This window comes from Pongo abelii, chromosome 2 (genome assembly GCF_028885655.2).
Source record: "Pongo abelii isolate AG06213 chromosome 2, NHGRI_mPonAbe1-v2.0_pri, whole genome shotgun sequence".
NCBI classification, from domain to species: domain Eukaryota; kingdom Metazoa; phylum Chordata; class Mammalia; order Primates; family Hominidae; genus Pongo; species Pongo abelii.
In genome coordinates this window covers 207,563,955-207,588,652 of record NC_085928.1, presented here as the reverse complement: position 1 = coordinate 207,588,652, position 24,698 = coordinate 207,563,955, and the positions used below count along the sequence as shown (strand labels likewise).

The window sequence follows — 24,698 nt, the reverse complement described above, 5'->3', positions numbered from 1 at the left end:
TGCACTTGAGCCTGGGCGACAGAGTGAGACCCCGTCTCAAAACAAAAATAAAAATAGTCGAACATGGGAACTGGAAATATAATACTGTACTCGTTTTGGACTCCATATCCCAAAGTTATAAAATTTTATCAAATACTTCCTAGTTTATAGTTTAAGAATCTCTTGGCCGGGCCCGGTGGCTCACGCCTGTAATCCCAGCACTTTGGGAGGCCGAGGTGGGCGGATCACAAGGTCAGGAGATCGAGACCATCCTGGCTAACACGGTGAAACCCCGTCTCTACTAAAAATACAAAACCAAAATTAGCCAGGCGTGGTGGCGGGCGCCTGTAGTCCCAGCTACTCGCGAGGCTGAGGCAGGAGAATGGCGTGAACCTGGGAGGCCGAGCTTGCAGTGAGCTGAGATCACGCCACTGCACTCCAGCCTGGGCGACACAGCGAGACTCTGTCTCAAAAAAAAAAGAATCTCGATAGAATATAATAGTAAAACTGTATGCCATGCATGGTACGAACCATGTTATGTTTATTAACTCTTTTAATTCCCAAGATAATCCTATAAGTAAGCACTGTTATCCCCGTTATACGTTATAGTTGAATAAGCTCTTCCATAAAGAGACTAAGTAATTTGCTAGTTACACAGCTGTTAAACGGTTAAGATTTCTTCTAGCCCCTTTTAAGCGAAGAAAAACCTTTTCCTCCACCCTTGTGTGTTCAGTAACAGGGGCCTGTGAAGTAAACTGACCAAAAAAAAAACAGATTAACATGAAAAAAAAGTTTCTTGAATATGGATGCAAGAGGCAACAAAAGAAATACTGTAGCTAGCTTGTGGATGAAGTTAAAAGCTTGTATACCTAATCTAGTAGGGAAAAGGAAGGAGGGAGAAACAGCTTTTATTAGAAAAACATACATTTCTTTAGGAAAAACAAGTTTTTAGGAGAAGAAATGGGGGATAAAGTTTGTGATAACATTTGTCTAAACTGGTATGAGTGGTCTTTCCATTCTTCGGGGCCATCAGACTCCTCAGAGAGGGTATTTAGGGTAACATCATTTCTCGGAAGCTGCACCTTTTAGTCAGATTAGAGAAACTCCGAGAAGGCTTTTTTCCTGCATCTGTTGAATCTCAGATATCTTCAGCTTAAAATAATCTTTGTGGCAACTCTGGGGTTCTGGGTGGGTCTCAATACCCTGTTCTTACTCTTTCAACTACACATTAAACTCTTGGAATCTCTAACCTCAAATATTTAATCTTTTTTTTTTTTTTTTTTTTTTTTAAATTTATGAAGTATTTATTGATGATTCTTGGGTGTTTCTCGGAGAGGGGGATATGGGAGGGTCATAGGATAATAGTGGAGAGAAGGTCAGGAGATAAACACATGAACAAAGGTCTCTGGTTTTCCTAGGCAGAGGACCCTGCGGCCTTCTGCAGTGTTTGTGCCCCTGGGTACTGGAGATTAGGGAGTGGTGATGACTCTTAAAGAGCACGCTGCCTTCAAGCATCTGTTTAACAAAGTACATCTTGCACCGCCCTTAATCCATTTAACCCTGAGTTGACACAGCATATGTTTCAGAGAGCATGGGGCTGGGGAAAAGGCCATAGATCAACAGCATCCCAAGGCAGAGGAATTTCTCCTAGTCAGAACAAAATGGAATCTCCTATGCCTACCCCTTTCTACACAGACACAGCAACAATCTGATCTCTCCTTCCTTTCCCCACACTTCCCCCCCCCTTCCTTTCAACAAAACCGCCATCGTCCTCATGGCCGGCTCCCGATGGTCGCTGTCTCTTCGGAGCTGTTGGGTACACCTCCCAGACAGGGCGGCCGGGCAGAGGCGCTCCTCGCTTCCCAGACGGGGCCGCCCGGGCAGAGGCGCTCCTCACTTCCCAGACGGGGCCGCCCGGGCAGAGGCGCTCCTCTCCTCCCAGACGGGGCGGCCGGGCAGAGGCGCTCCTCGCTTCCCAGACGGGGCCGCCCGGGCAGAGGCGCTCCTCGCTTCCCAGACGGGGCCGCCCGGGCAGAGGCGCTCCTCGCTTCCCAGACCGGGCCGCCCGGGCAGAGGCGCTCCTCACTTCCTCCCAGACCGGGTGGCAGCCGGGCAGAGGCGCTCCTCACCTCCCAGATGGGGCGGCCGGGCAGAGGCGCTCCTCACTTCCCAGAGGGGGCGGCCGGGCAGAGGCGCTCCTCACTTCCGAGACCGGGCGGCCGGGCAGAGGCGCTCCTCACTTCCCAGATGGGGCGGCCGGGCAGAGACGCTCCTCACTTCCTCCCAGACGGGGTGGCGGCCGGGCAGAGGCGCTCCTCACCTCCCAGACAGGGCGGCCGGGCAGAGGCGCTCCTCACTTCCCAGACGGGGCGGCCGGGCAGAGGCGCTCCTCACTTCCCAGACTGGGCGGCCGGGCAGAGGCGCTCCTCACTTCCCAGACTGGGCGGCCGGGCAGAGGCGCTCCTCACCTCCTAGACGGGGTGGCCAGGCAGAGGCGCTCCTCACTTCCCAGACGGTGTGGCGGCTGGGCAGAGGCGCTCCTCCCTTCCCAGATGGGGCAGCCAGGCAGAGGCGCTCCTCACTTCCTCCCAGACGGGGTGGCGGCCAGGCAGATGCGCTCCTCACTTCCCAGAGGGGGCGGCCAGGCAGAGGTGCTCCTCACTTCCTCCCAGACGGGGTGGTGGCTGGGCAGAGGCACTCCTCACCTCCCAGACGGGGCGGCCGGGCAGAGGTGCTCCTCATCTCCCAGACGGGGCGGCCGGGCAGAGGTGTTCCTCACTTCCCCCCAGACGGGGTGACGGCCGGGCAGAGGCACTCCTCACCTCCCAGACGGGGCGGCCAGACAGAGGCGCTCCTCACTTCCCATACGGGGTGGCAGCCGGGCAGAGGCGCTCCTCACTTCCCAGATGGGGCAGCTGGGCAGAGGTGCTCCTCACTTCCTCCCAGACGGGGTGGCGGCCAGGCAGAGGCGCTCCTCACTTCCCAGACTGGGCGGCCGGGCAGAGGCGCTCCTCACCTCCTAGACGGGGTGGCCAGGCAGAGGCGCTCCTCACTTCCCAGACGGTGTGGCGGCTGGGCAGAGGCGCTCCTCCCTTCCCAGATGGGGCAGCCAGGCAGAGGCGCTCCTCACTTCCCCCCAGACGGGGTGGCGGCCAGGCAGAGGCGCTCCTCACTTCCCAGAGGGGGCGGCCGGGCAGAGGTGCTCCTCACTTCCTCCCAGACGGGGTGGCGGCTGGGCAGAGGCACTCCTCACCTCCCAGACGGGGCGGCCGGGCAGAGGTGCTCCTCATCTCCCAGACGGGGCGGCCGGGCAGAGGTGCTCCTCACTTCCCCCCAGACGGGGTGACGGCCGGGCAGAGGCACTCCTCACCTCCCAGACGGGGCGGCCGGACAGAGGCGCTCCTCACTTCCCATACGGGGTGGCAGCCGGGCAGAGGCGCTCCTCACTTCCCAGATGGGGCAGCCGGGCAGAGGCGCTCCTCACTTCCTCCCAGATGGGGTGGCGGCCGGGCAGAGGCGCTCCTCACTTCCCAGACGGGGCGGCCGGGCAGAGGTGCTCCTCACTTCCTCCCAGACGGGGTGGCGGCCGGGCAGAGGCGCTCCTCACCTCCCAGACGGGGTGGCCGGGCAGAGGCGCTCCTCCCTTCCCAGACGGAGTGGCCAGGCAGAGGCGCTCCTCACCTCCCAGAGTGGGCGGCCAGGCAGAGGCGCTCCTCACTTCCCAGAGTGGGCGGCCGGGCAGAGGCGCTCCTCACTTCCCATAGGGGGTGGCAGCCAGGCAGAGGCGCTCCTCACTTCCCAGATGTGGCAGCTGGGCAGAGGTGCTCCTCACTTCCTCCCAGACGGGGTGGCGGCCAGGCAGAGGCGCTCCTCACCTCCCAGACGGGGCGGCTGGGCAGAGGCGCTCCTCACCTCCCAGACGGGGCGGCTGGGCAGAGGCGCTCCTCACCTCCCAGAAGGGGCGGCTGGGCAGAGGCGCTCCTCACTTCCCATATGGGGTGGCAGCCGGGCAGAGGTGCTCCTCACTTCCCAGACAGGGTGGCGGCCAGGCAGAGGCGCTCCTCACCTCCCAGATGGGGCAACCGGGCAGAGGCGCTCCTCACTTCCTCCCAGACGGGGTGGCGGCCAGGCAGAGGCGCTCCTCACCTCCCAGACGGGGCGGCCGGGCAGAGGTGCTCCTCATCTCCCAGACGGGGCAGCCGGGCAGAGGTGCTCCTCACTTCCTCCCAGACGGGGTGGCGGCCGGGCAGAGGCACTCCTCACCTCCCAGACGGGGCGGCCGGGCAGAGGCGCTCCTCACTTCCTCCCAGACGGGGTGGCGGCCGGGCAGAGGCGCTCCTCACCTCCCAGAAGGGGTGGCCAGGCCGAGGCGCTCCTCACCTCCCAGACGGGGCGGCCGGGCAGAGGCGCTCCTCACTTCCTCCCAGACGGGGTGGCGGCCGGGCAGAGGCGCTCCTCACCTCCCAGAAGGGGTGGCCAGGCAGAGGCGCTCCTCACCTCCCAGACGGGGCGGCCGGGCAGAGGTGCTCCTCATCTCCCAGACGGGGCAGCCGGGCAGAGGCGCTCCTCCCTTCCTCCCAGACGGGGTGGCAGCCGGGCAGAGGCGCTCCTCACATCCCAGACGATGGGCGGCCGGGCAGAGGCGCTCCTCACTTCCCAGATAGGGCGGCCGGGCAGAGGGGTTCCTCACATCCCAGACGATGGGCGGCCAGGCAGAGATGCTCCTCACTTTCCAGACGGGGTGGCGGCGGGGCAGAGGCTGTAATCTTAGCACTTTAAGAGGCCAAGGCAGGAGGCTGGTAGGTGGAGGTTGCAGCGAGCCGAGATCACACCACTGCACTCCAGCCTGAGCACCATTGAGCATTGAGTTAGCGAGACTCCGTCCGCAATCCCAGCACCTCGGGAGGCCGAGGCAGGCAGATCACTCGAGGCCAGGAGCTGGAGACCAGCCCGGTCAACACGGCGAAACCCCGTCTCCACCAAAAATACAAAAACCATTCAGGCGTGGCGGCGCGTGCCTGCAATCCCAGGCACTCGGCAGGCCGAGGCAGGAGAGTCACCGGAGCCCGAGGCAGGGAGGTTGCAGCGAGCCGGATCATGGCAGTACAGTCCAGCTTCGGTAACAGCGGGAGACCGAAGAAAGGGGAGAGGGAGAGGGCAAAATATTTAATCTTATTGTTCCTCAAGAGTATTAGGCCAACTTTCATAGCTTATATCTCAATCTTTTGTTCAGAAAGCATTAATTATATTGTAAAAATACCATAAAAGAAATAAAGCGAAAAGAATTAAACTCAATATATAAGTTAAACTTATTTTCTCTTTCCCATTGGTTAGGTCTTATATTTGTGACATATTCTATTTTCGCAAGAAAAAAACTGTTTGGTGTTATAACCCCTATTTTGCAAGTGACCGAAGTCTAGAAAGGTTAGGCCATAGTCACTTAACTTTTCTGCACTTCAAAGCTTTGATTGAAATCTTGAGTTACAAATGTAGATTTCTAACACCCAGTGTCCTGACTTTATTTTCATTATTACTTCTTATACCAACCAAAGGGAGAAGAGGTGGAGATAATCTGGGAAGATTGCAGTAGACTGGTGGCATTTATTTGCAGGCATTTGTCATTTCTTATCATTTTCAGTAGTAGATAGGTAATTAAAATTTTTTTCAGTCTCCTGCTTTCCCACTTTCCTTGCTGTATTTTTCTACACGCCTGTGCTGCAATTGACCCTTGAACAACACAGGTTTGAACTGCGAGTGTCCACTTACGCACATGCTGTTCAGCCAAACTGGGATAGAAAATGCCATGTGCCTGTCAGATTCCGCAAGGCCTCCTGTTAGACTTGAATATGCACGGGTTTTGGTATACGTGGGGTTCTGGAACTAATCCTCCGAGTATGCCAGAGAGCTATTGTACTTAAAACAACTAACTTGCCTTCTTAAAAATAGTTTCCCTTTTTCTTCTCTAGGCCAATTTATAGTATCCATCCTCCGAGAATTGTTTCTCTTGGGTTTAATATCTGTGTTTAATTAACGTATTTTATTATAGTTACAAAAGAATGTTTTTCTTTATAGGGATTGCATGTTAAGAAGAGATTGAGGAAGTCCAATTTCCCCCATATCCCGTCTTCACTTTCCTCTACCTTTTTACTTCTAGTGTGGGGGTGAAAACAAAGGTTAAAATTTGAAAGGGGATATCAAATGAAAAAGTCAGCTTTTAAATATCTCTCCTTGTATAAGCGTATACATACTAACTTGTAGCCAGCAGTTCAGATACTTCCTAATACGTTTCATGACAAGAAATAGGTTTGATACAGGAATTTTTGAGATGTTGAATGGAGAAAATCTCTTATGTAAAATTATAGCTTTGCTGAGTTTTGATGTAATTCTAGGAGAGGAATGTAAATGACTTAACTGAAAAAAGGGATGAAACTCTTTGTCAAAATAAAAATTTAAGAAAATAGGTGTAGTGGTTAGCACTTTGGGAGGCTGAGACAAGAGGATCACTTGAGCCTAAGAGTTGAAGATCCCCTGGGTAACATAGGACACCCTGTTGCTGCAAGTAATTTTTAAAATGAGCTGGGCATAGTGATGCATGCCTGTAGGCTCAGCTACTTGAGAGGCTAAGGTAGGAAGATTGCTTGAGCCCAGGAGGTCAAAGCTACTATGAGCCATGATCGTGCCACTGCACTCCAGCCTGGATGACAGAGCAAGACCCCATCTCCAAAAAAACCTTAAAAAAAAAAAAACAAAGATAAAGGAAAAAAATATGTTGGTGGGAGTATTTACGAAAATATACACAGGATAGGTAAAATGTGGAGACTGATAGGACTAAAAGTATCAATTGATTGAAACAAAAGGAAAAGGTAGGAATCTTAAGTAGGTAAATGAAATAGAAGGTTTAAAGGAAAAGTAACTTTACAATGCTGAAGTATGTTTTGAACATATAGAAAGGTGGCTGTGAGAAATTGTTAAGAGTAAGGCAAAGACTTGGCCGGGCGCAATGGCTCACACCTGTAATCCCAGCACTTTGGGAGGCCAAAGCAGGCAGATCCCTTGAAACCAGAAGTTCAAGACCAGCCTGGCCAACTTGATGAAACTCTGTCTCTACTAACAAAAAAATTAAACAGGCATGGTGGTGCACACCTGTAATTTCAGCTACTGAGGAGGCTGAAGCACAAGAATCGCTTGAACCTGGGAGGCAGAAGCTGCAGTGAGCCAGAATTGCACCACTGCACTCCGGCCTGAGCAACAGAGTGAGGTGGGGGCAGGTGAGAAGACTCTAAGCAAAGACTATAAATATGAAGATCTGAATACAATGAAAATATAGATCACAAATTTAAGAAATTATCAGGAATTGACTTAGCTCTTCAGTATCTTAAATTTTTAATATCTGAGAGTATGTTAACTGCTTTGTAGTAACTTAGTTACTCATTAAGAAAGAATATTTTTCTGCATCACTAAAAAGTAATGTGTTCTTTTTACAGAAAGCTTTTAAATTTCTAAAATGTAGACTATTTTAATTCACTAGGACTTCTATTAATCAGATCAGCAAAATTGCTGAAAACTAATAATGCTACATGAAATGTAATACGCATCTTATTTAAAAAGCATTGCAGAACTTTTAAGGTAGTAAGGAATTAGCAAACAAAACATTGAAGGAAAACTAGGAACTCAGGGCTAAGGAAGCACAGAAGTCTCTCTTGTTTCAAGAGCAACAGCGTACTGGCTTGGGAGAGCCAGTTAAATTTTCAGAAATTTTTCAAACTAAAACATAGCCTTTATTAAAAATAAAATTATACAGAAATACAAATAAATTATATTTAAAGTAGTAAAATTAAAAACAAAGGTAATATTGAAAAGTCATCACTTCCTAATTGTTTTCTAGGAAGTAAAATAATAGAAACATAAACCGGTGAGACTAATAGAAAATACCAAAAGAGGGCTGGGCGCAGTGGCTCACACCTATAATCCCAGCACTTTGGGAGGCCAAGGTGGGCGACTCACAAGGTCAGGAGTTCAAGACCAGCCTGGTCAACATGGTGAAACTCCCGTCTCTACTAAAAATACAAAAATTAGACGGGCGTGGTGGGACGTGCCTGTAATCCCAGCTACTCAGGAGGCTGAGGCAGGAGAATCACTTGAACCCGGGAGGCGGAGGTTGCAGTGAGCCGAGATCACGCCACTGCACTCCAGCCTGGACGACAGAGTGAGACTCCGTCTCAAAAAAAAAGAAAGAAAGAAAATACAAAAAAAGATAGTAGATTTAAAACTGAATCGCCCAAAACTCCTTCTTTCCCTCAAAAAAATTAGGAAAGCCAAACCAAAATTTGTTAAAAATCTACAATAAAACTAGACAAAAAGATGAAAGATATCCTATGAACCCTAAATATAAGCTGATGTAAACAAGGTATTAACAGCTACAAGACCATCTGATATCAGCATCTGTGCAAGGGGATGCAACAGGAGAAGCCCAATGTTAAACCAGTCCTCACAAGAAAATGCAGTAGGTAAATTTGAGAACACCAAGTGAACTATAAGAGTTTTTGTACAATCTGCATGTTGAGTGCAAGGAATCTACGGTAAGATATGAAGGGGCCACGAGCAGTCTGGGCCCTGTGACACAGTTAACCAGCTGTAGTTCCCTTTCCATTTAAAGCCCCACACTAAGGAAGAACTGCTGGGAATAAAATCCAAATTGAATAGGATAGGGATAATAGAGCCAAAGGAAATAGAAGGTTCAGATTAATGGGGGTAAGTAAAGTTTCAGGAAATCTCACAGTGTCTGAGATCATGTCTTTAAACACTTGAAAGAAACAACAAAATAGAGAGTTCTAGAGCTGTGAAGTTAGAAAACCTATCTTGACTCGTAACTCCTATGGAAAAGTTGGGGAAAACTAATTTCATATCAAAATGAGCAATAGGAAGAGATCACTATTGAATCCCATGGAAACCTATTTGAAAAGTGAAAATAAGGATTAGCGTAATGTCTCCACAGACAGTCAAGCTGTACCAGAAAGACATAGTTTATGAAGCTAGTGTAAACTAAAATTAATATTTCAAAACAAGTTAAAAATGATAGAATATGTGGAAGAACAACATCAATAAGTTGATAGAACTCAGAAAATTAGTAGAAATAAAGACATTGTTTTAAAAACTAAATTTGACTAGAAGAGACATACGTCCTTAAACCAAGAAGGTGAAAAAGAAGAAAAATTTTTAAAGCAAAAATAGACCTTCTCTTTCTACAACTTGATCAATTTAGTCCTAAAGCCATTAGGCAGAGCAGAGAAAAATAGTTTAATCTACACTTCACGTCTGGAGAGGTTTAGGAGATTTTCGGTGGCCCATTGGACTTACCCATGAGGTTGGCTTCCACGCAGGGTAATGCCTTGGTTTCAGAAGTCAGAGCCTGAGGGCTGGTGAGGAAAGCATATATGGGAATGCTCAGAGCCCAGTCGGGGAAGCGGATGGCTGATCAAATTGAGATTGACCAAATTAATATATATGTTAGGTTATTGTTATTCATAATTTTCACTGTTGAGAAGAGAGTTACGAATATGGAAAGGAAGAAAACTTAAATATGAATCCTGTAATACTGGATTAGAATTGAAGAAATTGGTTTGAAGGGATGGTTTTCCATTGATACAGATGTAAACATAAATATCGACGTCAGTGTGTATGTATCTGTGTGTATGTTATTTTCCCTGGCTCTGCCCACTGAGAGGGCCTGAGCCTAGTGTCACCCCAAGAGCAGTGAGCACCTAGCATCCAGATCTTGCCTTGCAAATATTATTCCCCACTGAAATTACTAAGGCTTTTTTGACAAATGGCAGGTTCCCCAGGAGTCAGGCAAAGAAAATGCTAGATTGTTCTGTAATATCCTTTGCCAGAAAACAAGCAAGTACTCAAGGAATGTTGGAGACATGTCAGATGGACCCAGAATCTAACTTCAAGGGACTCTCACTGGCCAAATCAGGAACAATTTCAGCATTCAGTTGGTGATAATAATAGGAGATTATAACCCACTGAATAAAGTAGAAAATACTGAGTTTTTACTCATATAAATAAATGGATTAATTGAAAGTTTGATGAGAATGGAGACTTGTACACAGTTTCAGTAATTTATTTGCAAAAGGGAAAAGTAACTTTAGAGAAACCTGGCAGACACAACTTTAATCAAGCAATTAAAGTTACATTGGTGATGGGACAAATCAAAGTTGTGTACCACCTGATACAGATGTATTGGGTAGAACGTAACATCTGTGATATTCCTGCCAAAGTTAGATAACTTCAGTCTAATTGTGTGGAAACTTCAGGCAAACCCAAATTGAGAGATACTCTACAAAACAATTGACTTGTAATCTCCAACAGTATTAAGGTCACAAAGTCAAGGAAACACTGAGAAACTGCTGTGACTCAAAGATCTAAAAAGACGTGACAACTAAATGCAACAAATGATTTTGAATTGGATCCTTTTGCTATAAAGAACATTATTGGTGACTCTTCGTAGGGATCCGAGCATTAGATGGTAGTAATGTATTAATGTTACTTTTGATGGTTTTGTAGTTATATAGGAAAATATCTGTAGGAAATACACACAGAAGTATTCAGGGATGATGAGACATCAAGAAGGCAAATTGCTGTCAAATGGTTCAGGAAAAACAGTTTGTGATTGCTTTAGTCTTTAAAAAAAATTAGAAAGAAACAAAAGATTTGAAAGTGACAGATATAGAAGGTAGGCAAAGAATATTCAACATGCATGTAATAGGAGTCTCCTAGGAAGAAATCCAAAACAATGCTAGAAAATGCATAAACAAGAAATCTTTTCTAAAATTAAAAAAGTTATTTCAAACTACGTATCAAAATGCCATAATAAAATGATTAGGATTTAAAGGAAAAAAATATCTGGAATTCCACTTCCCTCCCCCAGCAAAAAAAGAAAATTCCGTTGTTCTCAGTTTATAGAAGACAATGGAGTGAACATACTCAATAAAGGAAGAAGCTGAATCAAACAGACTTTCACATATAAAAACTGGAATCAAATGTATCAACAAATAATTAGAGTGACAGTGTTCGTATAAACACTTGGGGGGAGAGAACAACCTTCAGACATCCAAAATGATAGGAGGAGGGATACTGACATAAGGACTGGTGTTAGCATTAATGAAGATGATTATAAGGAAGAGAGTATATAATATGAAAAAGCTATATGCTCTGACGATTTTGATAAGGTACAATTATTAGAAAATGGGGGCAGAATTTGAGGATAATATGAAAACAGAATAAGCCTCCTAATTGCTTAAAAGTTTTTAACTGGATATAAAAGGATAGTATTTCCAGTCAGATCTGGGAAGATTGCTTGTAGGGGGAGACCAAAAGACAAAAGCCAAACAAAAGTTTGCCATTAGAACAAAACGACAACCGTGTCTGAATTGTTACACACACTTAAAAGAACAAACCATATAGTGAGACTGTGCTCCGGTTACTGTTGCTTCATGAGATACTACCCCAAGCTTAATAGGTTAAAACAGCCTTTTAATAGGTTTTGTAGATTAGCAATTCAGGCAGGATTCTGGCCAGATGGTTCTTGTTTTCCTTTTGGCATCAACTGAGGTCACTTAGTGGGACTTAGGTGGCAAATGAGCTGCTTTGGAGGGCCCAGTTTGGCTTTGTTCTCTTTGTCTTACGTGTTGGTGGTACTGGCTGGAAGTTTGGGCTCAGAGCACCATCATGTGACCTCTGCAGTATGGTGGTTTTAGAACGGTCTTGTTACATGGTATCTGGCTTCCACTGAACAAGCATTGCAGAAGAACCAGGCAAAAGCTTCATGGCCTCTTCTCATCTGACCTTGAAAGTCATATGGGATTACTTTCACATTTTTTGGTATACAAATGACCCAAAGCACTAGCCCAGATTCCAGGAGAGGGGAATTAGATTCCACCTCTCGATGGCGAAATTGCAAGGTCACAGTGTACAAGAGCATGTGGGATGCGGGCATCTTTGGAAAATATAATCTGCCACTGGTTTATTTATGTTAAAAGCTTGAATAAATAAGACAGGATGGTAAGAATAGAACTGAGAACAATTTCAGTTATATCAAAAGTTAATTCATAACAGCAGACAATTTTCAGGCTTGCTAATAAAGCAGAATTTAACCCTGTGCAGTATATAAGAGTCATACCTACAACAAAGAAGTAAAGGTTAAAAACAAAGGACTGCATATTGCTGTTAAAAAAAAAAAAAAGCGTGAATGACATCTTTCTATATTGTGCAGTGATCTTCTGGATATACTTACTATTAAGTGAAAAAAGCAAAGCAGGGAAATGTGTATTCTACTGTTTAAGAAAGAAGAGAAATGTTGGCTGGGCACAGTGGGTAATCCCAGCACTTTGGGAGGCCGAGGCAGGCAAATCACGAGGTCAAGAGATCGATACCATCCTGGCCAACATGGTGAAACCCCGTCTCTATTAAAAATGCAAAAATTAGCTGGGCGTGGTAGTGCATGTCTATAGTCCCAGCTCCTTGGGAGGCTGAGGCAGGAGAATCACTTGAACCCGGAAGGCGGAGGTTGCAGTGAGCCAAGATCACGCCACTGCACTCCAGCCTGGCAACAGAGCGAAACTCCGTCTGAAAAAAAAAAAAAAGAGAAATATATTATGTTTGTGATGTTTGTGTGTATATATACACACATATATACAGATATAAAAATATGGAATAAATGTAAATGTATTTGCGTGTTTGTGGGTATCTTTAGATTGTTTACATATAAGGATCAGGACAGAGCAGGATGAGAAAAAGGGATAGAAGCTGGACTTTTAAATACCTGTGTTTTATGGATTTGACTGTGGAGTTATTTTACCTACTTATAAAATCAATGAAAAATTTTAAAGGCAGATGGAAGTTGAAAATAAAGTACAAATGAATCTAAATGTGTATCCGCTTGGCAACAGTAATGCTCAGGGAGGAACTATTCCAAGTGATTTTAAAATGGTAATTGGCCAGGTACAGTGGCTCACACTTGTGATCCCAGAGCTGTGAGAGGCCACAGCGAGAGGATTGCTTGAGGCCAGGAGTTCAAGAACAGCCTGGACAACACAGCAAGATGCCATCTCTGCCAAAAATAATTTTTAAAAAATTAGCCAAGCATGTTGGTGCACATTATGGTCTCAGCTACTCAGAAGGCTGAGGCAGGATTGCTTGAGCCCAGGAGCTCAAGCCTGCAGTGAACTATGATTGTGCCACTGCAGTCCAGCCTGGGCAACAGAGCAGGACCCTGTCTCTAAAAATAAAAAAAGAAAACAATAATTCACCCATACATCTCTAGCTGTAGCCTAAAGATTAAAAGCTACAGGAAATAGTTAACTGTTTACAGTAATCATATCATGGTAGTAGTGTTGGTGGTGTAATTTCACTGTTGTAAATGTAATATTGGATAAAACAAGTTAAGTCATGATGCCGGTACTTTTATTCTGCTATCTCCACTATCTTGAGAACCAGAATTACTCATATCCAAGAAAGCAGATACAACGCTAAAATAGAAGAGATTAAGTAAAAACCCAATGGTCCTAATTTTTCATTAGAAAAACCAGTATAAACTCATGATATATTTTTATTATCTCCATTCATCAGTCTATAGTTTAGCTGTTTCTACACGTACCAAAGACAACTTGCCATGGATTGATATTTATTTAATTATGATGGATACATTCTACTATTAAGGCTATTTATGTTTTTATTTTAAGTGTTTTGTTATAATTTTGAAAGGATAGTAAAATATTTTATTATTAATGTGGAATTTTAAATGTTTCTAAGCTTTTTGATGAATTGTTGCTTCAGTTGAGCTTATTATCCATAAAACGAAGTCGATGATTATGGTGAAAGAAAGAGTAAGTCAACAATAATCATGCTTACTCTTACTCTGTCATCTTAACCTATACAAAATCCCAGAGAAGTTGTTACTATAAGACAGGCTTTATAAGAAACTCAGATTTGAAATGACCTCGTTGTCTGCAATTTGTTTGTTATAAATAGAGGGGAAAAAAAGATACGTGTTTATAACCATGTAGCTGCAATATTTTTTAAAAGGTGCTTAAACTTTTGTTATTAATAGATTTAGTAGTTTTTAATATGTAGCTTTAAATAGTCCATTTTCAAAATCATATTTTTGTATAAAAAATATTTTAAATAAAAATATTCACGAATATTATTTCAGATTGCTTTTGTGTCTTGAATTTTGATAATTTATAAATTTTAAAATCAGTTAAAATAAATTTTGTTTATCACTTGTTTAAGACATATTTTTCCCTTTAATGTTGACCCTGCACAAGTTCCATATTGAAGTATATAAAATGAACTGATTGTCTCAAGGGGAAAAAGTCAATAATCAAAGCATCTAGTGTATTAATTATTATTATAGGTTTCTTCCTTAATATAAAAATTAGAATAAATCCTGATTTTTAAAATTTACACTTAAATTCAACAGTAATATAATATTACTGCTGTCTGATGCATGGAAATTGTCATTTCATTGATTAAATGTGGTATAAACTTTAAAAGAGCATGTAGAAAAATTCTGACTTAGCCAATTCTAATTTATGGTACATTTAGGTTATTAGTAATTTTTTTTTGAAATTTCTATGTTGGGCAAAATCTTTCGCATATTACTGTTTTAAGGTTCTAACTACATTTATTCAATTATAGGACAGTTTACATATTTAACACGTTATCTTCAAATAACTTATTTTTTGAAAATATATCAATTTATTTCTCTTTTTCTTCCATCAGAATACAGTCGTTTTGAAGCTAAAATACATGATTTACGGGAGCAGATGATGAATAGTAGTATTAGTTCAGGGTCAGGTTCTCTTCGAACTAGCCAGAAGCGATCCCTCTATGTCAGGTAAATTTTTTTTACTTCTAATTATGGCAAATCTTAATTAGTTATGCTGTAAATTATTTTGTATTTTTCACTATAACTTACTTAGTTTTACCATAAGAAAATATATTGCCAATCAGTGTTGTTTTTTATTATTGATTCTCTCTGACAGTGTGTCTTTCAAGAATTGGAATATTGTATTAATAACTTTATTAATGAAAGTTATGTAATCCTTGAACGATAATGATATGATAAAGGAAGAAATTTCTGTGGACCAGAAATTGTTTTCAGATTGATGTGTTAGTAGTGACTACAGGCTTGATAATATCATATTTAACACTTAGATTTAACCTCTCTCCTTTTCTAATATATTTTCCATTCAAGTAACATTTAATTACCTGGCAATTTCCATAGTAGCAAAGGAGGCATATGTAAATAATAATTTAAAATGTGAATAGCCTCAGTAAATAATGCATATTTGGAAAATTTCTACATGTATTTTTTAAGCACTTGGGAGAAGGCAAATATGTTATTTTCCTATAATATATAAAGGTTAAGTGGCAACATAGGTCTAATAAATAGGTGATATTAGTATATAAACTGGGGTGTTTCTTTTTTTTTCATTTTGTTGGCTTATAAGATTTAAAACAAATCCGAATGTATTTGTATTCTGTATACTTTTAGTAGAACTTTAACTGATAACTTTATTATACTGTTACTATAACATTAGCACTGTAAGTAATCTGAACCATTCTTTATAAATTATCATCTCAGTCCTCCTGATTCTGTTGGGGGACCTGTTCCTAATACATTTCATTTATCCTTCTGATGAGAGAGGTGTTACATATATAAACATGTATCCTAGACACATGTATATCTATACACACAAACAGGTACTCTATACTTGTTTACATATGATATGACTTACTGTCTTCACATAATCTTACTCTGATACATCATGAAAGGAAACTTTTCTCACTTTCTTCTTTCTGTTCCTTTTGTCTTTTGCTGTAAGTTCTTTGGTACTTATAACCCTACCAATGATGTGGGAATCTTAAATGCATCAGATTTTTTTTTCCCTTCGCCAATTCTAGCAGTACTCATTAAACTCTTGTGTTCCAAAGTCATTAAAAGTATTTTATATATACAAATACATCGAAGAAGGAAGAACATGGATTTTTCTACTCTCTTTTTTACATTTTCTTTTTTTTGCTTATCTACATTTCCTAATTTTAGTGTAATTAATAGGTGTTGCCTTTTATTTGTACTTGATTAAATATTTACAAAGGCATGAAAATCAAAACATAATAGGTTATATTTATTTTCGGTACATTTAGTGAATCTTCACTTGTTATTTTTAGAGAAGTAATGCTCTATTTTCTTTCTTTTTTTTTTTTTAAGACAGGGTCTCACTTTGTCACCCAGGCTGAAGTGCAGTGGCGCAATCTCAGCTCACTGTAGCCTCAACCTCCTGGGTTCAAGCGATCCGTCCACCTCAGTCCCCCAGGTAGCTGGGACTGTAGGCACATGCCACCATGCCTGGCTAATTTTTGTGTTTTTAGTAGAGATGGGGTTTCACCATGTTTGCCAGGCTGGTCTCGAACTCCTGACTTCACGGGCCTCACCCACCTTGGCCTCCCAAGTGCTGGCATTACAGGCATGAGCCACTGTGCCCAGCTTCTATTTTTTTAAATCATATATTATCTAAAGACTTATAATGAAAAATAACTGTCACCTGCACCAGCCCCTAGTTTCATTCTCCAGAAACAAGCATCCTCCATTTTCCTAGCAAACTTTCTTCACCTCCTTATTTCTAAATATGAAGCCTTCACCTCTGTATTTCTAAATAACATGCATATACTGCTATCTTCTACTTTACCAGTTTTGTGCATTAGCCTTACGACCATGGTAGATGAGAACTTTTCTCTGTAGTACCAAACCACTCATTCAGTCTCATCACCATCACCCAAACATAGCCTATCTCTGTTAATAAAACTAATAGCATTTAGAGTCATGTGACTATGTAATAGCTGTCATGAGTCATGACTTAGTCGAGTGGTACCCTATGAGCTGCCTCCTTTCTTCTGCAACCCTTCATTTTTCCTGAACTTAATAATTGTCTTGCATTTTATTTGATTAATTTTTCATATACTTAACTACTAAATATCTTTCTGTATCTTCCAGTAACCACTGTAGAGTTTTTCACATGATGAAAACATATGGTCACACATACGGTCTGATAGTTCAGGTTTTTTCCATCTTTATGCTCCAGTCTAGACTAGTTCCTCTGTAAACTTGCTGTGTAGCTCTCAGCTGGGACTTCCCTTTGCCATTATTCTATTTCCTTTGGCTGTCTACTATGTCACATGTTTCCTAGATGCCACATTTTCTTCTTTCTCAGTTAATCTTCCTAGAGCACATCCTCCAGTAAATTCCTGCGAAAAGGTGTGTGGGAGGTACCTTTTGAGTCTTAGCATGTCTGAAATGACTTTATTTTGCCTTCTCCCCAGTAAAGAATTTGGAATGTGGGGGGAGGGAATGATATATCCTGTTTTATTTTCCAGGAGCTCCCTCATCTTCCATTTCTTTCGTGGACATAATCTGGTGTGTCTCTGAGATTTTCTTCTGCTTTTTGCTCTTTGCTTTCTCTGTATTCCTTTTTTCTAGCTATCCTATTTTCTTGAGGGTTTTTTCTTTAGTGTTTTATATAAGGCATTCTTTAAATATCCAGTGTTCCTTTCATTGTTTTCCATTCTTATGAATAGAGAAATGAAGATAATGGATTTAACTAGAAGACAGTGGGGTAAAGGGGGGGATAAATTGGCTCTTACATTTTCTCTCCTGTCCCACGTCATTCTGTTCTTGGGTATAATTAAATATCCCTAGAGAAGAATCCCTGTCTCCTGCCAATAGTATAAACCAAGTTGCTAGAATTTCATTTTCATCCATTTCAGTCCAGCCACCTTCCCCTTCTCCACCAAGTTTCAGAGTATACAGCTCCTCAAATTCAATTTCTCTGGAGACTAAACCACTGGTCTTCTGTGGGTTTGGGGAATGGGAAAAGGAACTTTGGTGGGGGTGGTCTAAGTGCTACATACAGTGTTTCTACCTTCTGTTTTTAGTACAGTAACTTATCCCTGCCTACCTTGGTACTACTGTACACTTCTAATTTATGACCATCTCCAGGATTCTTATGGAATAAAATTTGTTTCTATAACCCTGTCTGCTGCCACTCAATTTATAGCTTCTTTCTTTCTGCTAAATTTAATTAACATCATCCAAAAATGTGTTAAAATCTCTCTTCCCCTGTTGTCTTCTCTCTTCTGTATTTTTCTTATTGTCATTTTAATGAGTCAGGATGGAGAAGAAATAGACGCAGTCTGCTATAATCAGAAGCCTCGTGGTTCTTTTTGAGATGGGGTCTTGCCCTGTTGGCTAAGCTTGTCTTGGACTCCTGGCCTCAAGGGATCCTCACACCTTAACGTCCCAAGTAGCTGGGACTACAGGCACACACCAGCACACCTGAGTCTTGTGGGGTTTTTTTAGTTAATGTATTTCTAATTTCAAAAGCCAAAAAAAAAAAGGCTACAAAAAACTACCTCTTTATAGAGCTCTGAAACAAGCAAAAACATACATTATATCTTTTAGTCACTCGCATATTATATGATAAAACCAAACCAGCCAAAAAAGAATGAGTCAAAGAAATAACAAACATTAAGAATGATAGTTACATTCTAATAGTGGTTAACTCTTGATCCAAGGGAATCAGGATCAGAGGGAATATACACAGGTGAATGTGAATTACTGATAAAGGTTTTGTGTGTAGTCTTAGGTTGGATAGTAGGTGAACAGATGTTCATTGCACTCTTATGATTAATAACTCACATGTATTCCATGGGCTTCTTTTTTATGAATCAAATATATTAAAAGAGAATGTTAAAATGATAACATAAGTAGAGATTGTGGGTGATTTCCTTTGTTGTTCAATAATACAGTTATATTTTGTGATTCAAAAGATGAATTTTTATAATAATGTAAGAAGTTAGTATTTTCCTTTTCTGAATGTCTTGACATTTGTACTACCTCTTAAGGCACTTTATTTTCTATTTTCTATTATGCTTATTTGTGCCCTCATCTTCTCTATGTTTGAATGTATGTTTAAGTGAGCCTTCCTACTTAACGATTCCCCCTGCTTCCCTAACACCTTTAGCCCCATGAAAAGACTTGAAAGAACTCATTTGAAAAACCGTTAACTACTAGTTTATTTATTTAGCCATCAAGTAATTCCACCCCTCTTGAGTTTTTACTTGAAGAGCTAGGTTCTTAAATGTTGGGTAGTGTGAAAAAGATTATGATTTTCATCCTAATTTCCAGTTGCCAAATTAGAACAAAAGAATGAATAAATTATATTATAAATGTAATTGCTGTGATCCTTTCTTACACTCTTGAGAGAGCTTATTTGGACTTAAGAATTTGATTTATTTAAATATTGTACATTAATTAATCAAGTGATAGGACACAGTATTTTCTTTTTATCAAATTTTAAAATATTCTTAACACTTTGCAATTACTGTATTAAATTATTACTTTTTCCAAAATATTTGGCAGCTGATAAAGTCATCTGTAATTAGTGTTCATCATTGTTATTGACTCTGAAAACCCTATCAACTCTAGTATTGTGAACAAATGGAAGGAATAATTAACTGACATAATAGTCACTATGTTGATCTAGTCTTACAATCCACAACTAATAAATCAAATTTATCAAGGAATTTGTTTTCCTATGTGTATCTAATCAAAGTAAAGAGAAGAATGTATCTTAATACTTTCTGTTTATTAATTTCAAACTCTCTGGATTTCTCTTTATTTTAGAATTCAATATAACTTGCCATTGGATTACAATCCAAGAGCGTTTTTAAAATTTGTCTTGTGATATTGAAAGAAACAGATAATACAGTATTTTCATAACAAGTTGATTTTGCTGTTTCTTTTTTGTCTCATCTTGTATGTAGTGCAGAATTGAACTGGGCATTATTTGGCCTACTATGATATATTTAATTACCCAAATTACATATACTTTCAGAACCCTATGTATATTTACACATACTTTGTATACTTTCAGAACCCTATGATATGTTGATTAATATCATTATAACAAGTGATTATGACTTTTTTTCTTCTGACTCTAGAGCGCTTTTTGATTATGACAAGACTAAAGACAGTGGCCTTCCCAGTCAGGGATTGAACTTCAAATTTGGAGATATCCTGCATGTTATTAATGCTTCTGATGATGAATGGTGGCAAGCCAGGCAGGTTACACCAGATGGTGAGAGCGATGAGGTCGGAGTGATTCCCAGTAAACGCAGGTATGTCTGTTTCTTACCACTTGAATGTGAGGCAACATAAATAACTGATGTTCTTTTAAATTTCTTTTAATTTGTGACAACATGGATGGACCTGGAATGCATTATTCTAATTGAAAAAAGCCAGACACAGAAAGACAAAAATCGTATGATCACATTTTTATGTGAAATCTAAAGTAGTCGAAGTCATACAGAGAAGAATGGTGGTTACCAGGGGTTAGGAGGATGGGGAAATGAGGAGATACAAAGTTCCCATGATGCAAGATGAGTGAGTTCTGGACCTCTAACATGTAAGCATGGCAACTATAGGTAATAGTACTGTACTTGAAATTTGCTAAGAGGGTCGGTCCTAAGTGTTCTTACCACCCAAAAAAAAGGTAACCAGGTGAGGTAATGGATATGTTAATTAGATTGACTGTAGTGATTATTTCACAGTATATATATAATCATTAAGTTGTACAACTTAAATATATACAATTAGGCTGGGCGCGGTGGCTCATGCCTGTAATCCCAGCACTTTTGGGAGGCTGAGGCGGGTGGATCACTTGAGGTCAGGAGTTCAAGACGAGCCTGGCCAACATGGTGAAACCCTGTCTCTACTAAAAATACAAAAATTATCTGGGCATGGAGGCGCACGCCTGTAGTCCCAGCTGCTCGGGAGGCTTAGGCAGGAGAATTGCTTGAACTCAGGAGGCCGAAGTTGCAGTGACCTGAGATTGCACCACTGCACTCCAGCCTGGGAGACAGAGGAAGACTCTGTCTAAATATGTATATATATACACACACACAATTAAAAATAATCACCAGAACTGAAAAAATAAATTTATTTTACTAAAATGATTTTATGCTCAGTTTTTTATGTTGTGTTTCACAGCCATGTAATTTTATTCAAATGGAATTGTAACCAGTGACATAACTAGAAAATATGGGCCAGGTGCAGTGGCTCACACCTGTAATCCCAGCACTTTAGGAGGCCAAGGCGGGTGGATCACGAGGTCAGGAGTTTGAGACCAGCCTGGCCAGTATGGTGAAACCCCATCTCTACTAAAAATACAAAAATTAGCTGAGTGTGGTGGCGGGCGCCTGTAATCCCAGCTACTTGGGATTACTGAGGCAGGATAATTGCTTGAACCCAGGAGGTGGAGGTTGCAGTGAGCCGAAATTGTGCCATTGCACTCCAGCCTGGGCAACAGAGCAAGACTCTTGACTCAAAAAAAAAAAAAAAAAGTGATGCCTCCAAGCAGAAATTTATCTAAAGCTACTAGTTGCTGAAAACAAAATAAGTATATATTAAGTCAGCGTGCCATTTAGCTATACCAGTGAAGAGAAAACTGAAAGTGTCTGTGGTTGATGTAGATAAATAAGAGGACTTAAATTTTGTGTTTTGGTGGCATGAATTTCTTCCTTCATGCCAGCATTTTTGGGAATATCTGGTAACGCGCTTCACTCCTCTTTTTCCTCGCTTAAATTACACATATTGCTGCAGTTCACTGGTCCTTTCTCTTTGCTTTTAATGATTATATATAGGTCGATAGGTAGGTAGGTAGATTGATTGATTTTTTTAAGAGACAGGGTCTTGCTCTGTCACCCAGGCTGGAGTGCAGTGACATGATCATAGCTCACTGAACCTCAGACTCCTGGGCTCAAGCTATCCCCCGACCTCAGCTAGTAGCTGGGACTCCAGGCGCGTGTCACTGCACCCAGCTAAGTTTTTTGTTTTTGTTTTTTTGTGGAGATGGGTTCTAGCTATGTTGCCCAGGCAAGTCTTAAACTCTTGGCCTCAAGCAGTTTTCTCACCCCAGCCTCCCACAGCTCTGGGATGACAGCTGTGAGCCACTGCACCCAGCCCTAATGATTCATTTTAGTGATTCATGGGTGCATACTTACCACATAGCAAAAGTAGTTAAGGACAGGCCCTCTTTGCAAAGGATGGTCCCAGCTTAGAGGACCCTTTCTAAGGCCTATGAAGTGCTGTTGAATGTCTCTACTTTTGTGGGGAGGGTGTTAAAATGTCATTTCAGAATTCCCCCAAGATAGCTTATTTATGAGATCTGCTTCATCCAAATCATTGTCTAGAAGTTCTTCTTTAAGAGCTTTTTAAAGTAGTAGTAGTAAGATAGCCAGCAAAAATAGTTAATGAGATAATACAGAAATGTTATTATAACTAGTTAATTCATTTTAAGTCGATTATGCTGTAATAAACTTATCTTTTTCTTATTAGTTGGATTTATACCTATTTTGTAACTGTTTCCAGACCTTTATTTATTTACCTGTTTGTAGAAGTTGAAAAGTAATATTATTATAATCAATATTTATAATTATGATTTTTGGGCTTATAACTGCTGTTGGCTGTATCCATATATTTAGCATGATCCAACTATTTGGCTAGATCTTCCAGTTGATGACAAATCCTCTTTTAGCAATGCAGCAATCAGCATAACTTTTTTCCAGAAATAGAACATAGTCTGCTTTAAATTCGGAAATGCTTCCTCTATGCCTTGTTGAGTCAGTAGAAACCTTACATCTTAAATATCAAGGTCAGAGCTCCTAAAAATTGTCTTGGCTCTTGGAGTCTCATACCTTGCAAAGGCTTTCTGTGCCTACACCCAATAATAAACACTGTTGGCTTCACTGGAGAGATTTTTTTTTTTTCATTTTGTACAAAAATTCTATAAGATTGTGTTTTAAAGCAAGCAATAATGTAAGAAAGATATCTTGAGACCTCTGCCAATTTCCAAATTCATGAGTAGCATTGCAGAATATAATCTTACTCCCGTAAAATACAGTAAGAAACCACAACTAATTAATGCCATTTCATTCTTTAATGTATTCAAAACTTACCTTTTCTTAAATAGAACTCTCTTTCTGACCTCTTCTAAAATAACATGGGAATTGTAATTCCTACAATTCTTGGCTTTCAGGAATAATATTTACAAATATAGACAATTTAAGTTGCTGAACTATGTACTAAACAAAATAATGATTAGAAAACAAAGTTGAGTTGTAAATGCTCACCCACTAAATGCTGTTTGTGGTGCTGTTGATAAGCACCTAGGCAAGATTATAAATTATTCAGGTCATGGAGCCTCAGAATTATTCTTGAATAGTAAAAATCATGAGTTTTAATTTTTTGTTGTTTGGGGTGGGGGATGGAGTCTTGCTCTTTCGCCCAGGCTGGAGTGCAATGGTATGATGTTGGCTCGCTGCAACCTCCACTTCCTGGATTCAAGCGATTCTCCTGCCTCAGCCTCCCAAGTAGCTGGGATTACAGGCACCCGCCACTGCGCCCGGCTAATTTTTGTATTTTTAGTAGAGACAGGGTTTCACCATGTTGGCCAGGCTGGTCTTGAACTCCTGACCTTGTGATCCACCCACCTCGGCCTCCCAAAGTGCTGGGATTACAGACGTGAGCCACTGCGCCAAGACTTAAATTTAAAATTTTAATTCATGAATGCTAAGGTCCTACTGTACCCATAGTAAAACTAAATAGATAATAAGGAAAAAATAAATTTATTCATAGGCTTGTTTTGGTAGGCTTTTCTGTTATATGCTAACATAGTTGCTATGTCGAAATTGGAGAATTTATGAAAGCTTAATTTACATGAAATTTTGCAAGATTTACATTAGTGTTACAATCTACATAAAAATTTGTTTCATTGTAGTTTTATTTGCTTGCCTATTTTGAATAAGTAAAGTTCAGAATTTAAAAGATGTGAAGGCTTTAGAGACTCCCTCTCACAACACCCATTTTACCTCCATGGGGGTAAAGATTAACAGTTCTTATGTATCCTTCCAAAAATACTTTAAAACTCTTACTTTAATAACTGTAACTGGTTATTTATATATTTACACACACACACACACATATATATCATTAGAATTAGGCTTAATTTTTGAATATTCCACCTTTTTGTTAAAAGTTTCAGAGCTATAGAAAAGTAAGTACAAAAACGGCAGTATACAGTGAACATCAACATATCCTTCTCCCACTTTCACCAATTTTTAACATTTTGCCACATTTGCTTTCTCTAGCTTAATTTTTAGCATATGTGCTTCATGCTAAGCTAATACTTAAACAAAACTTGGAAAACTTTTAAACTCAGAAATGGTGCCTCATACTTTCATATAATTATGTAACTGAATATACATATAAAAATATACACATATGTACTGTGTATTGATAACTTCATAGCATCAGGTTTTGTTTCATAATAAAATGAGCCCTTTATTTCATTTTTCAGCAATTCTAATTTGGGGATGCAAACCTAGATGGCTCCTAAAGGTTTTAGAGTATAAAAATGCCCATTATAAAAATAACAATTCTGGTTATTTCTAGTAAGACCCCTAGATATGTTTGGTTTAACTTAAAAAATAACATTCTGTACTTTGACAGAGTTGAGAAGAAAGAACGAGCCCGATTAAAAACAGTGAAATTCAATTCTAAAACAAGAGATAAAGGGGTGAGTATTTGAAACCTCTAC

The 24,698-nt window shown here is 41.1% G+C and overlaps 1 protein-coding gene across 13 annotated transcripts in view; it reads left to right on the top strand.

Annotated features, from left to right (window-relative positions):
* The window catches only part of DLG1 (discs large MAGUK scaffold protein 1), a 271,361-nt gene that overhangs the window by 206,012 nt on the left and 40,651 nt on the right, over positions 1 to 24,698 (top strand). For all 13 annotated transcript variants that reach the window (XM_024241216.3, XM_024241214.3, XM_024241212.3 and 10 more), the window contains 3 exons: positions 14,764 to 14,878; positions 20,044 to 20,220; positions 24,611 to 24,677. In XM_024241216.3, the coding sequence (XP_024096984.1) occupies positions 14,764 to 14,878; positions 20,044 to 20,220; positions 24,611 to 24,677 (359 nt within the window). The remainder of the gene's footprint in view (positions 1 to 14,763; positions 14,879 to 20,043; positions 20,221 to 24,610; positions 24,678 to 24,698) is intronic.